The following is a 19,956-nucleotide window of genomic DNA, read 5'->3' as shown; positions in this document are numbered from 1 at the left end:
TGAAAAATGAGACGGTACTTCTTGGTATGTCTTTTCTGCCCGGTATGAAAAATGCCACAAGAACTCATGGGTTTCACTACGAGCGTGGTCCGTGTAAACTACATTTTCCAGCATTCCATGAGGCCCTGACTGGCCACTCCCTTCAGTCCTCTGACCTGGTAGTTTTAAATACGTCTGCAAAAAGCGGCTTCCACTCATAGTTGGAACTCCGTGTGTACTTGGCAGATTAATTCCCTTTGAACAAGTAAGTGTCGGCGCTACGCGAAGCACTTCTTCCCGCCACAGTATCTCTGGTCTTTGGACAGTGAGATTAATACGAAATTACTGTCATTCTTTTTGTAGCGAGATTCGGTGACATTGACACCGCCTGCTGGCCTGAACCGGGTTTCGTGCCCAGGCGCCCGCATTGCTCGCTGCGTGTTCTGAGTTCAGGTAGGAATGGTCTCCTTGTTTGTGACTGCCTGGCAGCATTCGGTTTTTATAACCGTAGTCTCACGGACTTTGGGCCGTTAATTATTTAATTAACTGTGAACTTTGTCTTGTGGCCTCTTCTTTAGCTACCATTATCTGCACTGCAAAATGAGATTGGTCCATCAACCCTGAGTGTGCTCCGCGTTGCGGGCATCACGTTTTCAGCTCTACAGTGTGTAAATTACAGGTATGATACATTTCCATGTAGGGTCCATGTTGATCCATTGGTGTGTTAACTGTCACATACCCTCTGGGTTAGTGATCTTGCTGAGCATTTCTTATATGTTCTTTCAGCCTTGAACGCCTTTTGCGACCTACCAACACTTCGGCAACTCTTGTGGCCTTGTGAAGGTAATTATTTCCCGTGTTTCATTGGAGTCAGAGTAGACTGTCACAGGACTATGAGATATATAATTGACACCTACTCCGTATGTTTTTACAGATCCATTGTCCCCAGTCCCTGTCCTGAAGAGAACCTATAACATCCAGGTTCGAAACGCGTCGACACTTCCACCCTGTGGTAATCTCAAAGGGTGCCGCTAGGATACAACTATTTCCAGCAATTTGGACCCTAGCAGTGTAACCCTCAAGAAATACTTGATCACAGGTCTTGGTAGACAGGCAGGCACCCATTTCCACCTTGATCCCGCCTGTCCCTTGGCTTTAATGTTCTAAGGACTGGTTTTCCTTTTGTGTTTCTCGCATTATTTGCACTGTATATAACTGCAATTCAATTGAATCAGTATAGGCTTTAGTGTTTTGGTGTGTCACTATTTGTTTTGTGTGATTCGATTGATGTAAATATTGTATATGTAAAAAACTGCACTTGTAGATACTGTGTACATGAACCCACTGTTCTGATGGTCATTTTGTTTGTGCTTGTTTTGAACTTTGAGAAACTTTGAAAAAATGATAAAATAAATGTATTTGGAATTATAATCCAGTGGTCACGTGGTACGTCTTGACTGCGTGGCTGTAGAATTTTCGTGATATTTTTCCTGTCCAGCCAACTTTTTCTGTTTTCCCTGTTGTTGAGATCCGGGCTGGGTAGAGGTAGGATCCAAAACCTTCATTGTTTCCCTGTTTCCTTACAGTGGCATTAGACCTGCAAGGTGCCTATTTACCTATTCTCGTCCTGCAAGACTATCGGTGCTACCTGCAGTTATTGGGAGGGCAGTAGGATTTTCAATTCGCTGTGCTCCCCTTTGGTCTCTCACGCACATTTTGGATGTTCACGAAAGTGGTGGTGGTGGTTGGGTTAGCACACCTTCGGAGGTCAGGAGTTGAAGTCTTCCACCTACCTCGACAACTGGCTGTTGAAGCTTGGCCCACTCCAGGCATTCCTGAACCAGCAGGAGACTATGGCGAACCTCCTGACATCTTTCGGATTTACTATTAACATGCTGAAGTCACGCCTGACTCCTCAGATGCACCTCTTTATTGCAGCAATTCTGGAACCGGTTCGGTTTTGTGTATTTCCTCCCAAAAAGTAGAGTCAAAAACACTCCAGTTGCAGTCCGGATCTTTTATCCTCTGTCCTGGATTTCAGTCAGTTCAACTCTCAGGCTATTGAGATGGATGGCCTCCTGCAGCTTGCTTGTCAAGGTTGCCAGGTTGCATATGCGGGCTCTTCAGTGAGATCTGAAGTCTCACTCTGCCTAAAATCAAGAGGACCTCCCTGACCTCATCCAGTTTTTGGAGGAAACTGAGAATGATGTGCAGTGGTGATCACTGGATCGCAATTGGGTCAGCTGCAGACCCCTTTCCCTACCCCACCCAGAATTCACAGTGATGCCAGATGCATTTCTTTATGGTTGGGTGGCTATCTGGGAGAGTTGGAAATCAGAGGTCTCTTGTGTCTGGTGGAGGCCAGACTCCATATCAACCTCCTGGATCTGCGGACCATCCTCTTGGCTTTGAAACTTTTCTGTTCATCCATCAAAGGGAGGCTTGTACAGGTGCTGATGGACAACTCTACCACTATGTGGTACTGCAAGAAGTAGAGCAGAGTGGAGTCTTGTGCCCTATGTAATGAGCTCCACTACACCTCTGGAGCTTGCTTGGCTACCACAGGATCTTCTGGTGGTGAACCACCTGGCAAGATCCTTGAATGTAGAGGCGGACAAACTCAACCATCGACAGCTAGTAGATATGAGTAGCAGTTACCTCTGGGGGTGGGGCAAGGTTGCTTACACGAGGGAGTAGAACCTTGGTTTGATCAATTACCCATTGCTAAAAAGGTGCAATGTCAGCACTTCTGCATGTTAGAGTTTCCAAGGTGGCCCTCGCTATTGGACTGCTTCCGACTAGAGTTGACCTTGGACTCTGTATGCTTTCCTGCTGATAGCTCTTCTGCTCCAAGTTCTGAGAGAAGAACAGGACTGACCCGGCACAAGTCGTCCTTGTGGCCCCAGATTGAGTAAGGAGAGTATGGTATCTGGAACTCCTGGGCTAAGCATGTCCTCTGCTTAGGCTGACCTAAGGCCCCCACCATCTCCCCCAGATGGACCTGCTATTGCAACAACAGGGCAGGGTTCTGCACCCGGGCCTTCACAATTTCCACCTTCATGTATGGCATTTGAGCGGTACGACAAAACACGTTTGCCCTTCCCTTGGAGGGGGTTGATGTAATTTTGGGAGCCGGACATCCCTCTACAAAAAACTGCATGTGCCTGTCACTGGCCAAAATTTGTGGTTTTGTGAAGCACACACCACATTGGCCCCCTCCAGGTCCATTTTTTGACATGGGTTTTTCGGGCCAGCCTTTTCTTTGGGCACAGTTAAAAGGTACCTGCTAGACCTGGCATAGTTTGGCGTGTTTCCCCTCTTTTTTTCTGACCTCTTGGTTTTGATGGTGTGCTGGGCTTCGTTTTTGCTGATTTAGTGTCTCTGCACACTTTTTCACTGCTATTCAGTGTTAAAGTTCAAGTGCTCCTACTGTAAATTGTGTTATGATTGGTTTTCCACGATTGGCGTATTTGATTTACTTGTAAGTCCCTTTTACAGTGCACTGTGTGTGACCAGGACCTGTAAATCAATTGCTACTAGTGCAAAACAAAGGTTTTCTCGGACCTGCCAGTGTCTGCGAGCAGTTTTACTGTCATATCAACCTGGCATGTGCACCCACTTGCCAGGCCCAAACCTTCCTTTTTCTTACATGTAAGGCCTCCCTCGGGTAGGCTCAAGGTACCCCCATGAGCATGGTGCAGTGTATGTGATAGGTAGGACATGTGGTGTGTTACATGTCCTGATGAAACACTGTGCAATTCGTTTTTCACTATTGCAAGGCTATCGGTCTCATAGGTTAACATGGTAGTTGCTTTGTAACACCTTACAAGCATATGGACAGAACTCCATTCAAGAGATGCCCGGTATGTCGAGCAAAATTTCCTCATAGCGATCATCACGAGATCTGCAACCTCTGTCTATCACCGGAACACGACAAGTCGACCTGCACAGCTTGTGCATCCTTCCGATCGAAGAAGACCATTCGGGATCGGAGGGCACGTCGACACGAGATGAGGAGAACGGCCCAGCACCGGAGGCCATCTTCGAGGAGGAGATCTTCAAAGAAGACATCTCCGAGGACGAGGCTCCACTCACCGCCGAAGAAGACTCGCCTGATCTCCAGATCATATCAGAGGCAGAGGACTCGGATGACTCGATTCCATCTCGTCAACCCGTGAGTACTCTTGCCCCTGCACCACAGACACTGCCCAAGCCAAAGGCAACGGTCAGCACTCCGCCCATGGGGCCCAGTCGAGACCGAAATATTCCCTCAGACGCCCCGCCTTCGGGCTCGGCTCCGAGGAAAACGACTACGCCTTCTGGTGCCTCGGCACCGAACAAGCCACACGTGCCAATTCCACCTCTTCCATCGGCACCGAAGCACACACATCCTTCGACACCAAAGCCAAAACACCCTTCGGTGCCCAAAGACAAAGATCCTTCGGCACCCAAACCTAAAGATGCACCGGTGCTGAAGCCAAAAACTACCGGATCCGCAAAAAGCTCCGGCTCCGAAACCTTCCGGTTCCAAGAATAAGGATGGAAAGCCAGCGTCCGACGCCTCAAAGCCAACAAGACCTGCTTCCACTCCAAAAACTCCAACCTCGGTACCAAAGACTCCAAGGCCTGATTCAGAGGCACCTAAACCCTCTAACAAGCCTACCAAGCCAAAACACTTTCGGCACCAGAAATTTGCCACGGGACTCTGTAACGTCTCCTACAGCAAAAAAACACAAAACAACCCCTTTCGACACCGAAAAAATAAACGCCAACGAAGGTTGTAGAGGAAGAAGAACTGTTTAGACCAGATCCTAAACAAAAGAAGGTCTATATCAACCCAAAAACTGGACATGTGGAAGCTATTCCTCACAAGAAGAAACCAGCAGACACACCACTTCTACCTGTGGTTCCTGCCAAAAAGGATTGTGCAACTTCGCCAATGCACCCTTCCTCTCCTTTACCTTCTTCCTCCCCTATTCCTCCTTACTTTTCACCAAGAGTTTCTCCTGTTCAATCTCCTGCATCATCACACCACACTGATGATGAGTATGATATAGGTGGGGGGGGTGACACACCAGACCCACACGCATACCCTGTAGCTGAAGGTATCAACCCAGATACATATCCTACAGATGAAGATATATATGAGTACCCACCAAATAATGTGCCTGACATTCCTGATCATCAGTCCTACCCAACGAAACCTTCCCCTCCAGAAGATAGCATTGGGTTTAATCACCTCTTAAATAGAGCTGCCCTTTACCACGGGGTTACAATGCACTCAGATGCCATTGAGGAGGATTTTTTACTAGACACATTTGAGCAGTCACAAAGGTCTACACAAATACTACCCATGATCAAAGGAGTCATTAAACATGCTCCGGAAATGTTTAAAGACCCTGTGCATTGTAGAGAGTTAATTCCAAGAATAGAAAAGAAATATAGACCAGCACCATCTGATCCCGTCTATATTAAGGGACATCTGCCACTAGACTCCCTAGTAGTGTCCAATGCACGGAAAAGAGCTAATTCCCAGACTTCTGGTGACATACCCCTCCTGACAAAGAATCCAAGGTTATTGATGCATCAGGTAAACGGATTGCTGCGCAGGCTACAAATATATGGCGCATAGCAAATACACAAGCCCTGCTCTCACGCTATGACAGGGCTCACTACGATCAATTAGAAAAGCTGTTGGAGCACCTCCCAGATCAATACAAAGATCAGGCAACAGAGCTCATACAAGAAGGCAAATTAATATCCAATGCCTCAATTAAATGTGCACTAGATGTAGCTGACACAGCATCCAGAGCAGTCAATACTAGTGTTATACTCAGACGACATGCGTGGTTACGCATTTCCGGGTTTAAGACGGAGGTGCAGACTGCCATCTTGAACCAGCCTTTCAATCAAAACCAATTGTTTGGGCCGGAAGTAGACACTACACTAGAAAAAATGAAAAAGGACACAGACACAGCTAAGCCTATGGGAGCATTATAATCCACACAGACTAGAAGTTCTTTTCGCTGCTCCTTTTATAGAGGAGGCTCCAAGCAAACCGGTGCAGATACAACATCATCTTTCAAAACACACACACAGACCTCCTGTAATAAAGGCTACTTTAGAGGAGGATACAGAGGCAATAATAATAAGGGAAGAGGTAGAGGTAACAACAACAACCGCTCCTCTTCCACTCCCAAACGGTGACTTCCCTCTGCTTCCCCTACAGAATTCCACTCCTGTGGGGGACAGATTATCACAGTTCCTACCTGTCTGGAATTCCATCACAACAGACATGTGGGTGAGACAGATTATCCAACATGGCTACTGCCTAGAACTCACAGCAACCCCCCCCAAACATACCACCCAGGCAGCGTCCAATGTCTACAGACCATCTGACTCTGCCTCAACAGGAAGTTCTAGCGCTTCTACAAAATGATGCTATTCAATTCGTTCCTTTAGACGAACAGGAGTTTACTCCCTGTACTTTCTAATCCCCAAGAAGGACGGGACACTACGGCCAATTCTCAACCTCAGGCCCCTCAACCATTACATACAATCAGATCATTTTCACATGATCACTCTGCAACAAGTACTCCCACTACTACAACAAGGCGATTTTCTTTCAACACTAGACCTAAAGGATGCCTATTTTCACATTCCTATACATCCTGCTCACAGGAAGTATTTAAGGTTAGTCATACAAGGACAGCACTATCAGTTCAAAGTCCTTCCATTCGGGGTCACAACAGCACCACAATTGTTCACAAAGTGCTTAGCAGTAGTAGCGGCACATCTCAGAATACAACAGATACATGTCTTCCCATAGCTCGACGATTGGCTCATAAAAGCAACGTCATTCAGTGAATGTGTCCAACACACAAATCAGACAATTCAAACATTGCACAACTTGGGGTTCACAATAAACTACACCAAGTCGCACCTGCAGCCTTCGCATGTGCATCAGTACCTAGGAGCTACCATAAACACATCTATAGCTCTAGTGTATCCCAGTCCAGCCAGGATACAGAGCATTCAGACCTTAGTCTCCATTTTTCAACACCAGCAGTCTCTCCAAGCCAGAGTGTTCATGAGACTAATAGGCATGATGGCATCTTGCATCTTCACAGTTCCACATGCAAGACTGCATGCGCCCATTACAAGAATGTCTAGCACAACAGTGGAATCAGGCTCAAGGTCAGCTCACAGACCTGGTGTTGGTAGACCGCCGTACATCTCGCTCTCTGCAATGGTGGAACACCAAAAACTTGACAAGAGGACAGCCGTTCCTCGAGCCTGTTCCCCAGATAGTGCTCACAACAGACGCATCCCTCACAGGATGGGGAGCCCATCTCCTACATTATACCACACAAGGCCAATGGAACAACCAACAAAGACTGTTCCATATCAACCATCTAGAGCTGCTAGCAACTTTCCTAGCACTCAAAACGTTTCAATTGCAAGTACAAAACAAAGCTGTCTTAATCCGGACGGACAATATGACAGCCATGTACTATATACAAAAACAGTGGGGGGGGGGGGGACACACTCTCTGCAACTGTCCCAGCTCGCGCAGAAGATTTGGAGATGGGCCATTCCTTAAAACATACACCTGACAGTAGAACACCTTCCAGGAATTCACAATCAGATAGCAGATCTGTTGAGTCGGCAGTCACAACAGATTCACGAATAGGAAATACATCCACAAGTTCTTCAGCCATTCTTCCAAATGTGGGGGCATCCACAGATAGATCTATTTGCCACCCACGAAAATGCAAAATGCCCAACCTTCGCCGCCAGGTTTCCACACCTACGGTCGGAAGGGAATGCGATATGGATGAACTGGTTAGGCAGATTTGCATATGCTTTTCCGCCTCTCCCACTCATTCCACTAGTAGTGCGCAAACTCAGACAACAGTCTCTCAAACTAATACTAGTAGCTCCCACATGGGCATGTCAGCTGTGGTTCACCATACTACTAGATCTCTCGCTGGTTCCACATCAAAAGTTACAGCTCACACCTTCCCTGTTAACACAGAACCATGGAGAAATAAGACACCCAGAACCAAGCCAACTGAATTTGGCGATCTGGCTCCTGAAGTCTTAGAGTTTGGTTACTTAAACCTACCCACCAGACTGTATGAACAGCATTAAAGAAGCTAGAAAACCCACTACCAGAGCGTGTTATGCCGCTAAGTGGAAAAGATTTGCAATATATTGTAACAATAATCACATTGATCCACTGGATGCTTCCATCCAAAATATCATTTGTTACCTTTTACATCTACAAAGGTCCAATTTAGCTTATTCTTCCATACGTCTGCATCTGGCAGCAATTGCAGCCTATTTACAGAATAGGCAACATCTATCTCTCTTCAGAGTACCTGCAATCAAAGCATTCATGGAAGGATTAAAACGAATAATCCCACCTAGGTTACCACCTGCTCCTGTATGGAACCTGAACATTGTCCTTGCAAGACTCATGGGACCCCCCTTTCGAGCCTTTACACAAGTGTGAATTGCAATTCCTAACATGGAAAACTGCTTTCCTTGTTGCCATCACCTCTCTCAGAAGAGTTAGTGAAATACAAGCATTCACAATACAAGAACCATTTTTTCAAATACATCCTAATAAAGTGGTTCTTGGTCTAATCCAAAATTTCTGCCAAAGGTTATCACTCCTTTTCATCTTAACCAATCTGTAGAGCTACCTGTGTTTTTCCAAAACCCAGACTCTGTTGCAGAAAGGGCCTTACACACCTTAGATGTTAAAAGAGCTCTGTTTTACTATACAGATCGGACTAAATCCTTTAGAAAGACAAAACAATTATTTGTATCTTTCTCTCCCCCACACAAAGGCAACCCCATCTCTAAGGGGGGTATTGCCAGGTGGATTGTAAAGTGTATACAAATATGCTATCAAAAAGCTAAACGCACACTAACAATTCCTCCCAGAGCGCACTCCACTCGCAAACTAGGAGCCTCTATGGCTTTCTTAGGAAATATACCACTAGAGGACATATGCAAGGCAGCAACATGGTCTACACCACACATCTTCACTAAACACTATTGTGTTGATGTGCAGGCCAAACAGCAAGCTGCGGTGGGCCAAGCTGTCCTTAGAACACTGTTTCAAACTACTGCAACGGATACAAGCGACCACCGCTACGGGAGACACTGCTGCACAATCGATGCTAAGTGTACGCTCTGCAGCTCATATGCCTCGAACGGAAAATGCTACTTACCAGTATGCATCTGTTCTTGGCATGTAGAGCTGCAGAGTCATAGACGCCCTCCCGCCTCCCCGGGACTTGTATCCGTTCCAGTTCTCATCTTACTTAGATGCACACGCATGGACATCCTTTCTCTTTACTTCTACTAACTCCATCATTTCCCATCATGGCGAAAAACAATCTGAGGATGGAGTCGATGACCATGCGCAGTATTGTCCAAGGGAGGAGTCACCTATCTCGTGACTACAAAGACTTCTTCCAGGAAGACAACAACCTGCAATCATCCGAGCCCAACACCAGGTGGCCATCTAATGCTAAGTATACGACTGCAGCTCTACATGCCAAGAACGGATGCATACTGTTAAGTAGCGTTTTCCTTTCATATTGTGTATTTGAATATGCCACTTTTAGAAAGTGGATATTTTCTTGTGTGCCTCTGCTAGTTGCATGTTCACCGGTTGGGTGTGGAGTCGCAGGAGCAGGGGATATGCAGCCACACTAGACAGACATAAAGGGGGAAGGAGGGGGGTGCCCTGCCTTTTATTTTTTCACACCAGGACGCTGCTCATACCGCAACCTGTGGCACCACACTCCACACGCTTCACTTCCCTCCGCCGCACTGGTCTCACCGAATACGCTGCTGCAGGTTTTCAACACCGCCGCTGCCTGCACCGTTGATCTGAAAGAAACAGTTAGTTAAAGATTCCCTACCTTAGAATTACCCCCAGGCTTGAGACTGGATCCAGAGAATTTTCATCAGCAGAACCCCTGTGCTTCGGAAGGGGGCGTTAGTCGACTCTGCGTTCTTAGTTGGCGTCATGGTCGCCGGGATGATGTCACGGTAGCTACAAAGACGCCTCACTCGCAGGCTGTTTTTCGAGTCAATCGACTACTGGTGCACGAGGGATGCCCGACTTCAAGGCTTGTGGTTCCTGAAGCCGACTGATGTCTGAGAGGGATCCGCACCGCGTGTGCCTCTTTTGCCTGTAGCGCGACCACGACCCCAACTCGTGCTCCGACTATGAATCTGAAGTCTCTGAAGGAGTTGTCCTGAAAGTTTCTCGAAACCCGGCAGTCTGCTCTGCATTGTTCGGAGTCCCAGTCGAGTAGTAGGTCGAGGGGGGACCGGTCGCGGAGCTATCATCACTCTTCATCCAAGGCTTCACACTCAGGTTCAGGTAAGTCAAAGCTCATGAAGAAGTTAAAGATACAGCTCTTTGACTTCTCCCCGTGCATCGGCCGACGCGAATAGGAATGTGGGTGGTGCCCCTCCCGCGGCTCTGCTTGGTAAGCCCGAAGTGCCGACTCCGGGCTTCCCTCTCTTCCCGGGACCCAGAACGACCCCTGCCCAGCTTAGTCAGTTTTACGAAGCGATGCATCCCATCTTTGGCGGCCTGACTCTGCCAGCAGCGCGCCTTTGGACCCCCTCAGACTCGGCTAGGGGCCCTGGGCCTTCGACGCCAGCGGTTCTGGCCTGGCACCACAGGGTCCCCTTGGATCCAGGCCTGCATCCGGGTCGGTGCCGTTCGACCTTGTTACGCCTCCCTTGGCACCGATTCCACAGGCACCACGTCCGCAACAGGCGTCGGCTGTGTCCCCAGCCGATGTCGACCCCGGCCTCCACCTTGAGGTAGACATGGAGCTGGACCGCTGTCGGCCGACACCGGATCCGGAGCCAACTGGTACTTTTGTGCCCCTGTTCTACCCTGGCTCTTTAAGACCTGATTGGCAGCCAGAGGAAAGTGAGGAGGACTGGGAAGGGTCTGGAGACCCTTTAACAGACCAGTTAGGTTACGAACCTGACTGGAGAGAAGAATTGGGGGAAGCCAGTGGTTTGGATACCTCATCAGACCATGGCATGTTGTCTCCTCCTAATGTGGCTACGGAGGAGGTAGCATCATACGCAGTGTTGTTGCGTAGGGCGGCTGATTCTCTCAGCCTTGAGCTACATACTGTGGCAGTTAGGACTAACCTCCTGACAGAGGTGCTTCAACCGGCAGCAAGCTCTTCGGAGCCCCTGCTGCTGTTTAATGAAGCCCTGACAGATGTTCTTTTGGACACCTGGTCCAGGCCCAACACAGGGGCTCCTGTGAATAGGTTAATTGCCCAATACCACCGCCCGGCCTGGGTGACCCCACTTTACTCTCCCAACACCCCACCCCTGAGAGCTTGTTGGTCCAAACCTCTACCTCAAAAGGCACATTCCCTAACACTCCACCAGATAGGGAATCCAAAAAGCTGGATCATCTTGGGAAGGAGATTCCTCCTGCTTGGGACTGTGGCCGGTAAACACTGTGACTGTTGGGCCGTTACATCCACTACGTGTGGGATGCAGTTGCGCAAGTGCTGCCTCAGTGCCCGGAGGAGGCCGGGCTGTACTCTCCCGGGCAGTTGCTGAAGGGAGAAGGCAGCAAAGTTTACCACCTGCTGTGGGCTGGATACTCCCGACTCACTGGGCAGGACGATTTCCACGTCGGTAACCCTTCGACGCTGTGCCAGGTTAAGGTTGACTGGTTTTTCAGGGGATGTCCAATCCACTCTTATGGACATGCACTTGGATGGCTGTCGCCTATTCAGCGACAAGGCAGACAACGCGCTATAGCTTTTTAAGGACTGTCGGGCTACAGCCAGGTCATTGGTCCTCTACATGGCACGCCCTGTGCGATCTGCCTTTTGCCTCTTTCGTGGCTACGGAAGGGGTCCCCCCCCACACATACCGCCCAAAGCCACAGGCCGCCGCAAGCTGTTCAGCCTCAGCGCGGCCAAGGACGTGGGAACCACCGCTGTGGTTCTAGGGCCAGCGGGCGGGCCAGTCCAACACCGCCCCCTCTGCAGCTGCATCCAAACCTTCCTAGTCCGACCTTTCAGGGCCGCCAAATGCCAGTGGGCGTCAGGATTCGCCATCACCTCCCCCACTCGCGCACCATCACGTCGAACAGATGGGTTTTGCAAATAGTCCGAAGGGGCTACTCCCTCCCCTTCGAGACGATCCCTCCTGCAATGCCACCTCAGTTCCATCTCATGGCTGAGGATTATCTGGCTCTTCTCCAACAGGAAGTTTCGGCTCTCTTGGCCAAGGAGGCCATCAAGCGAGTTTGTGTCCCAGAAGTAGGTTGTGGTTGCTATTCCCACTACTTTCTGGTGCCCAAGAAGAACAAAGGTCTGAGTCCTATCTTGGATCTCATGAACGTCAACTGCTTCCTCTGGAAGGAGAAGTTCAGGCTATTGACGCTCGCTCAGGTCTAGTCTGGTCTCGACCCTGGAGACTGGATGGTACCGGTGGATTTGCAGGACACTTATTTTGATCTCCATCCTGCCAGCCCACCTGCGTTACCTGCTGTTCACGGTAGGCCACGAGCACTTTCAGTTCACTGTGCTTCCATTTGGCCTTACCAGTGCCCCTCGGGTGTTGACGAAAGTGATGGCGGTGGTCGAAGCTCATTGTGCTTCACCTCGCCTCCCTCATCTGACGGGTGGAGTTGGCAGAGGTGGGCACACCTCTCTTCCTCACTTGTTTTTCCCGCCGGTTCTCCCGCCCAAAGTGGGGGGTCAGAACCTGTGGGGACCAGTTGCTGAGAGCAGCAAGTGGCCTGGGGAAGCTCACAAAGGCGGCGACCCTTTGAAGCTTCCCCTTCATGAACCCTGCCCAATTTGGGGGAGGAGGCTTGGCACCTCGTCCCAGGATGTGTATTGTTTCAGGCCCCAGAGAGCAGCAGGCTCTCGACCCAGGGTCCAGAAACCTTTCTGGTGGTGGCAGCTGAAAGTAGCCACTCAGCCTGAACACTAGTGGTAGGTCCGTTTTCAGGGGGCATCTCTAAGATGCCCTCGTTGTGCATTTTTCATTAAATCCAACACTGGCATAAGTGTAGGTTTAATGTACTGAGAAGTTTGATACCAAACTTCTCATTTTTCAGTGTAGCCATTATGGTGCTGTGGAGTTCGTAATGACAGACTCCAAGCACCATATACTCTTAATGGCAGCACCGCACTTACAATAACTAAGAATGGACTTATACACTCTAGGGGTACAGGGCTCATGCACCTGTACCCTCACCACTGGTATAGGGCACCCAGCTAGAGGGGTGACTGATCTTTGCCAGGGCAGTGGGTTGTAGGCATGGCACACAGGGTGTGTGCCATGTCGACTCTTCATTTTGTTGTGCACCAAGACACGCAGCCTGCAAAAGGCAGTGTGTGAGTGTCAGGGTACAGTACCTCTAAGGGTGGCACAATAAGTGCTGCAGCCTTTAGATGCCGTCCCTGGTCACAGTGACCTGGGTACCTGTGGTACCATTTACCAGGGGTTGACCTGTGGCCAGAGATGCCTATTGGGTTTAGGCTTCAGTGCAGTTTTAGGGAAAGAACATAGGTCCTGGGTACCTGATTAGCAGGAGCCCATTGCACACTCAGTCAAAGCACGTCAGCAATTCAGCAAAAAGTGGGGGCAACCATGCAAAAAGAGGGCACTTTCTCAGAACCTGCCTTCGGTAACTATATATCTGTAAGAAACAAAGGTTAGTTATAGATGCGTTACTGTCCCATCCATCCTCCCAGTTCTGCGAACTGACTTCTAGGGTGAAGGACATCCTTTCTGGGCTCTAGTTTTGTGCACCAATGATCAATGCCCCAGTCGGCCGGAACCAAAGGTACTGGTCAAGGGTCGTCTGGCATCACTGCCAGCCAGCTTCACTGTTGGATTGCTGGTTCACACCGCCGTGGTAGCCCCGGTTGAAGCTATCCACTTCAAGGAACAATTTATAAAGTCTATTTTTGCCCATTGATATTCTTGATTGACTGTATGCTGGATTATTATCGTTTTGGTCTTGTTTTACAGAGTTAAATATTGACTATTTTTCTAAAACTGGAGTGGTGTCCTTTGGTGTTGTTTTCACTTTATTACTGTTTGTTATGTGCAAATGCTTTACACATTGCCTCTGAGATGAGCCTGACTGCTCGTGCCAAACTACCAAGGAGGTGAGATGGGGTTATTTTAGAAGTGTATCCCCCTTACCCTGACTAGAAGGAAGTGTCCCTACTTGGATGAGGTGCATACCTCTGCCAGCTAGAGACCCCCATTTCTAACAATACCCTTTACTTCTTTCTGCCTTTTTACTGTTGTCTGATGTGGCCTCATTTGTTAAGCCGTCGGTTAGGCTGCCTTGTTTTTTTTTTAAAGGCCTTTAACACTTGGTTTCTCCCTCTCCCTTTGTCTCACCAACTGGGGACCTTCACTTCAGGGCCAGACCGGGAACCACAACCGGCCCTGATCGAGCTCTTTGCCGGGGCCGTTTTTCAGACGATTTTGGTACAGGGCCGATTTTGCAGCTATGCTGCAATAACGGCCCTGTAACAAAAACGGCCCCCATGGGCCCAAAACCGGCCACCACCCGTGCCGCGCACCGGGGGATTGCCCGGTGCCCGCTATGGCCAGCCCGGCCCTGCTTACCTTGGTCCTCCCATTTTTATGTGCTCTCCCTTTGAACCGCTTCACAGCTGCCCTCTGTCGTTTCCTATCCTCGTCGACATAACTTTGGCTCAGCAAGTGAGAAAGATTCAGGCTCTCTGTACCTATTCTCTGTACACCACATTCCTCCCAGAGGAGCTGGTTCAGTGGCATGAGCATCTTTCTTTATGAAAGCTAGGATTCTGTTCCATGTTGGTCAAACCATCACCGTACTGGCGTACTATGCTTTGCCTCACTCCTTTGAAAAGGAAAGAGTTAATCACTTGGACCTCAAAAGAGTGCCGATTTTTTTTATGTCTATCGCACCAAAGCTGTGCAGAAAAGGACCATCTCCTGTTGAATCTCACTCTGACTCAAGATCTGCTACGCCCTGGACCAAAAGCAGACTCCGAAATAACTGCAAACGTGACGCCAAGGCTGCTATCAACACGTTGGCACCTGGTGTTCCTGTCTTGGATGTCAGTCAGGCTGCTGTGTAGGCCTCACTACATACAATCAAGCAGCACAATGTCTGTGCAGTCAGATTCGCAGAGAATAACATTTTGTCTTCTTGGTCCCCTTGGACTTTTTGGTTTGAGGCAATTCACAGACCCACCTCCTAACAGATACTGCTCTTGTATATATTAAAAAGATGAGGATTCTGCGGTCAGAAGACACTTTCAATAGAGCAAGTTTCTTACCGTCAGCAACGCTCTTTCTGGTAGAGACTGTCTAACTGCAGGTTCCTCACTGACCTACCTCTGTAAATTTGACTCCATCCATTAATAAGATGCCAATTCTACAAATCCGCACAATGGTCAATGCCAGTTTGCTGATGGGGTCTTTGTCTCTGGGCATGGGCAGCTTTTGAATGGACCTGATGCCAATGTGCAGGTGTGGCATGTCATTTCCAGAGTCCGGGGAAAGTCCCAAATTGAGATTATTCACACGCCGCGTCTCAGGAAGTCAAAAGTCAAGCATGACACTGACAGCGTGCAGGGCTGGTGCTTATGTGTCTCCACTTTGTCATGTCGGACTGTACAGAGCCATCTAGTGGCTAGAGAAGGCATTGCCGGAAGGCGTTTGCAGATCCATTCTGGTGCCTGTGGACATATTTTAGGGTGAGGAATCTGCTTTTAGATAGAGTAATCAGCAGAAAGAGTGTTACTGAAGTTAAGTAACCTGTTCTTTAGTGCTCCAACATAATTTTGCTAATAATTACATTATTTTGAATGACATTTTTGCAAACATTTATTGAAAGCATGATACCTGTGTAAATGCACCAAACAACTTTTTAGTGTCATATGCTTATGGGTTGTGTTTTTTTAATGTTTATGTATCCCAAAGAATATTTCAGTATGCTTATTTCTGTTATTTTCTTCCTTTTTTAGACATTTGAAAAAGATGGTCAGTTGGAAATACAGGCTGAAGAGACTAGAGCTCTTTCCATTTGCAAGTTGAATTCGTCTGGCACAAGTGGAATACATCCAGTCTTTGAGCAAACTGAGGAGATTTTCACTTTGGAGTTCACTGATGGCAACGTTGCTGCAGAATGTGAATTGTCAGATACTGGCACAGAGATTTCTGTTGCACAAAACAACTTTACCTTAATCCTAGAAGAAGGTGAAGCAGAACAAGCTCTTTCATCCCTAGATTCTCCTGAAAAAGTAGCAAGTCTTATTGGGAAATCTGTAGAAGTTAACATGCAGGATATCAAGAGTTCTGTTTGTGATGTACCAACTAAGGAACAGAGTATCACTAGACAATTATCTCTTTCACATTCTACTAATGTCATTGAGGATTTGCCATTTGTTTCAGAACATCAAGTCCCTCAGGTGCAGTCAGTTGTTTCTCAGCCAGTTAAAGATGCAGTTCTAGGCAACTTTATAAATGTTTACAGCACCACAGGAAGTAATGAGGATCTTTCAGAAGTGCTGACAGAATCAGTATGTGAAACTGTAGCTCAAATATATACAAGTAGAACGTCTGGTGAGTTCAGTGAAACACCTGTGGAATCTGTTGATGATGCAGATGCAAAGGTTTTTAACGTGTCTCATGGGGATGATTTGTTAGCATCTGAAATGAACTCAAAGGGGCAAAGTATTGAAGATCCGGGCCTTGTATCAAGTCAGCAGTCATCACTGAAAAAAAACAACCTAGATCCAGAAGCAGTTTCTACTCCGAGGAGAACAAGGAGAACTAAAGAACTCCGCCAACAATCTGAAGAGATATTCACAGATGAGCAAGTGTCTCTGATACATACCCCTAAAAGGGTTTCCCAGAAAGGTAAATTTAGTAGTCCAAAAGCAGCTGAAGATATAAGTTTTTCTGCAAACGTGGAAGAAAATGCTTCCGTTTTAAGGAGTGGTCTAAGGAGCTCAAAGGAAACAGTAGCTGAACCACCAAAAGCACTGAAAGTAGAAAATCTGCCTCTTGAAAATATCAAATTGCTAGATACACCCAAGAGATTTACTAGAAGCACAAATAATTTAACAGAAGAGCAAATAAGTCATCCTTTGGTGGGTCCTCGTGATATACAAGTGCCATCCACGCCCAGTAGAAATGAAAGTCTGTCAAGGTATGCTACTTTAGAACTTCCTGAAAACATAACTTCCAGGCCTGAAAGGGAGCATATTGACCCTGGGCTGCAGTTGTCACTTTCCCTTAAGAAAGGAGCTAAAACTGTAAGAGGCAGAGCGACTGAAGGTTTAAAGTCCCACATGATGAATTCTTCCAAGTTAATGTCTAATCATGAAGAGTTTGAGTTACCCACCACACCAAGGAGAAGTTCACGGAGAGGTGCATTGAGTGTTTCAGAGGTTACAAATATGTCACCTAAGGTCAATATTGGAGAATCAAATCCAACAGAAATAGAGCACATCCTTCCGACTCGGAGACAAGCACGAAAAGGCCATGCTAGGAAAACGGATCATGTTAAAGACATTTCTCAACAGACGTTGGGAGACATATCTCTTGAGGTGGTAAAGGAAATTGTAGATGAAACAAAAAGTGCATCACAGGAGGGGATGGTGAAGGAAATTTCACAGCAAAGTTCTGAACAACCATTGGAGGAGATGAAGGGTAGTTCACAGAAGACCTTGTTGGAAGCATGTGAAGAGACAGTGAAGAGCATTCCGCAACCAATATTAGGTGAACAACCTTGTGAGATGGTGAAGGTTGCACAAGAAATGGTGCATGAACCACCCAAGGAAATGCAAAGTGGCATTTCTCAGCAAACGCAAGGAGAACCGCATGAAGTATTGGTAAAAATAAGCAATCATGATACTAAAAGCATAAGCTATCACAGCACCTTACATTCAGTAGCAGAAACTGACTCGGAAGCAAAGGATTCCCCACATTTAGGTCATGAGGGACGATTGGCCAATGTAGGCCATAATGATGTGCTCAGTCCTAATGTAAAACTAAACAACACTGGCCTTGCTTCACCAGATGCCCCTAGCTCTGAAGAAAAACTTAGAACTGCCAGAAAATCAAATCTTTTTAAGGATGAAGAAAATGTTTCAGACCAGAAGTTGCCAGATGCAACTAAAATTGCCCTTATAGAGGCTGATTCTGTTAACCATATGCCACAAAGTGAGGGCATAAGCTGGAAAGTACAGCAGCCTCCATTTCTAGAACAAGGACAACCTTGCTCTTCAGTTATAAAAACATCTTCAACCATAATTGAAAGTAACCACTTAGTTATACCAAATTATCCAATTGTATTAGAGCATGGCACACATACAAACAATGTTAAAGATGATGTGGATTTCACTGAAGAAGCCATCTCTAATCAAAAACTTCCAAGTGAAGAAGCGTCAAAAGTTCCTTTAACTGCTAAACGAGGTGGTAGGGGCAGAAATAAAAGTGTGATAGAAAATTCTGAAAATCCTGAGCCTATTGTTTCTGTGCCACTTATTCCTCTTGTGGATCACCATACGCCCTTTACTCCTAGGCGAAGTTCCAGGAGAGGAGCAGCAAGTCTCTCAGATGTTATGGATGGAAATCCTCCAGGAGTCAGTGGCTTGATGGAGCAAGGAATAACGCTCACCACCTCAAGCAGGCGATCCAAGAGAGGGAAAGCAAGTCAAGCAAACAGTGAAGAGGATGGTGTAAAGAGCACTGCAGAAGGAACATCAGAAGATTCGAGCAATGAAATTGTTTTCCAGACAAATCGAGGGGGAAGTCATAAAGACAGTCTTAAGAATCAAAGTACAAAGACCCCACTTCCTTCAGTTTCAGAAGAAACCACAGTAGACAGAGGTATACCATCTCCAGAGAGCAGAGAAAGATTGCATATTACAAATATCTTAAGATCTCCAAGGTTGCGTCAAAAAGAGATGGGGGCAGATGATAATGATGGGGCTTTGAAAACTTCTTTTGATAATGAAACACTGGAAATTAAACAAAAGCCGCACTCAAAGGTTACACAAATAAACAAGCAGGAAAAACTCCAACCTGCTGTGGTGGAAGAAGAAAGCATAAAAATCCAAGTTCCTTCCGTTTTCGAAGAAAGTATAGTTGACAGAATTTTGCCATCACTAGGCAACCATGAACGATTGCATTGTGCAGAGAATGCCATAACTAGATCTACAACGTTGCATAGAACAAGAAAAGGAGCAGACGTTTCTGAAACTTTAACAGCTTCTTCTGAAGATGAAGTACAGGTGGTTGTCAAACAGAGACGTGGCACAAGAATGACTAAAATAAACGACAAGCAAAAAAGGGTAGTCAAGACTTCTGGGGTGGAAGAACAAATCACAAAACCCAAAATTCCTTCTGTTTCCGAAGAAAGTACAGCCCCTTCACTGGAGGGCAGAGAAAGATTGCTTGCGGATGACAATATCTTAGGTGGATCTCCAGTGTTGCAAAGAAAAGAAACACTAGCAGGTATTGATGGGTCTTCCAAAGAAACTCACACTAGTTCGATCAAGGAGGTTGCTCAACAAAAGCGTGGCTTGCGGATGACAAAAACGAATGAAAAGCAAAAAATAAAAATCCAGCCCAGTATAATAGCAGAAGAAAGCATGGACAAAGTGAGTTCAGATACGCCAGAAAGGATGAAGCTGCTAGGCACAGACAATGTTTTAACACTAACCCGTGGACGATATAGAAAAGAGGAGACTGTTGCAGAACATAGCATCACAAGGACACGAAGTAGCAAATTGTCTGCACCTCCATACATTTCTTTAGATGCAGCTGAACATTTTGTCTTCTCCCCTCCTTCAACGAAACGGAAACATCAGAAAGGTTTGTGTCTGTCTTTTGTTGTTAAATATCAAATCTACAATACTAAACACA

At 47.1% G+C, this 19,956-nt stretch overlaps 1 protein-coding gene across 2 annotated transcripts in view; it reads left to right on the top strand.

The window, feature by feature from the left end:
• AHCTF1 (AT-hook containing transcription factor 1) overlaps positions 1-19,956 on the top strand; it is a 1,132,528-nt gene that overhangs the window by 943,858 nt on the left and 168,714 nt on the right. For both annotated transcript variants that reach the window (XM_078649035.1, XM_078649034.1), the window contains one exon: positions 16,047-19,905. In XM_078649035.1, coding sequence (XP_078505161.1) covers positions 16,047-19,905 — 3,859 coding nt within the window. The remainder of the gene's footprint in view (positions 1-16,046; positions 19,906-19,956) is intronic.

This window comes from Lissotriton helveticus, chromosome 6 (assembly GCF_964261635.1).
Source record: "Lissotriton helveticus chromosome 6, aLisHel1.1, whole genome shotgun sequence".
Classification (NCBI taxonomy): Eukaryota; Metazoa; Chordata; class Amphibia; order Caudata; family Salamandridae; genus Lissotriton; species Lissotriton helveticus.
Note: the sequence above shows the minus strand (reverse complement) of the source record. Positions and strands in the feature narration are given on the sequence as shown.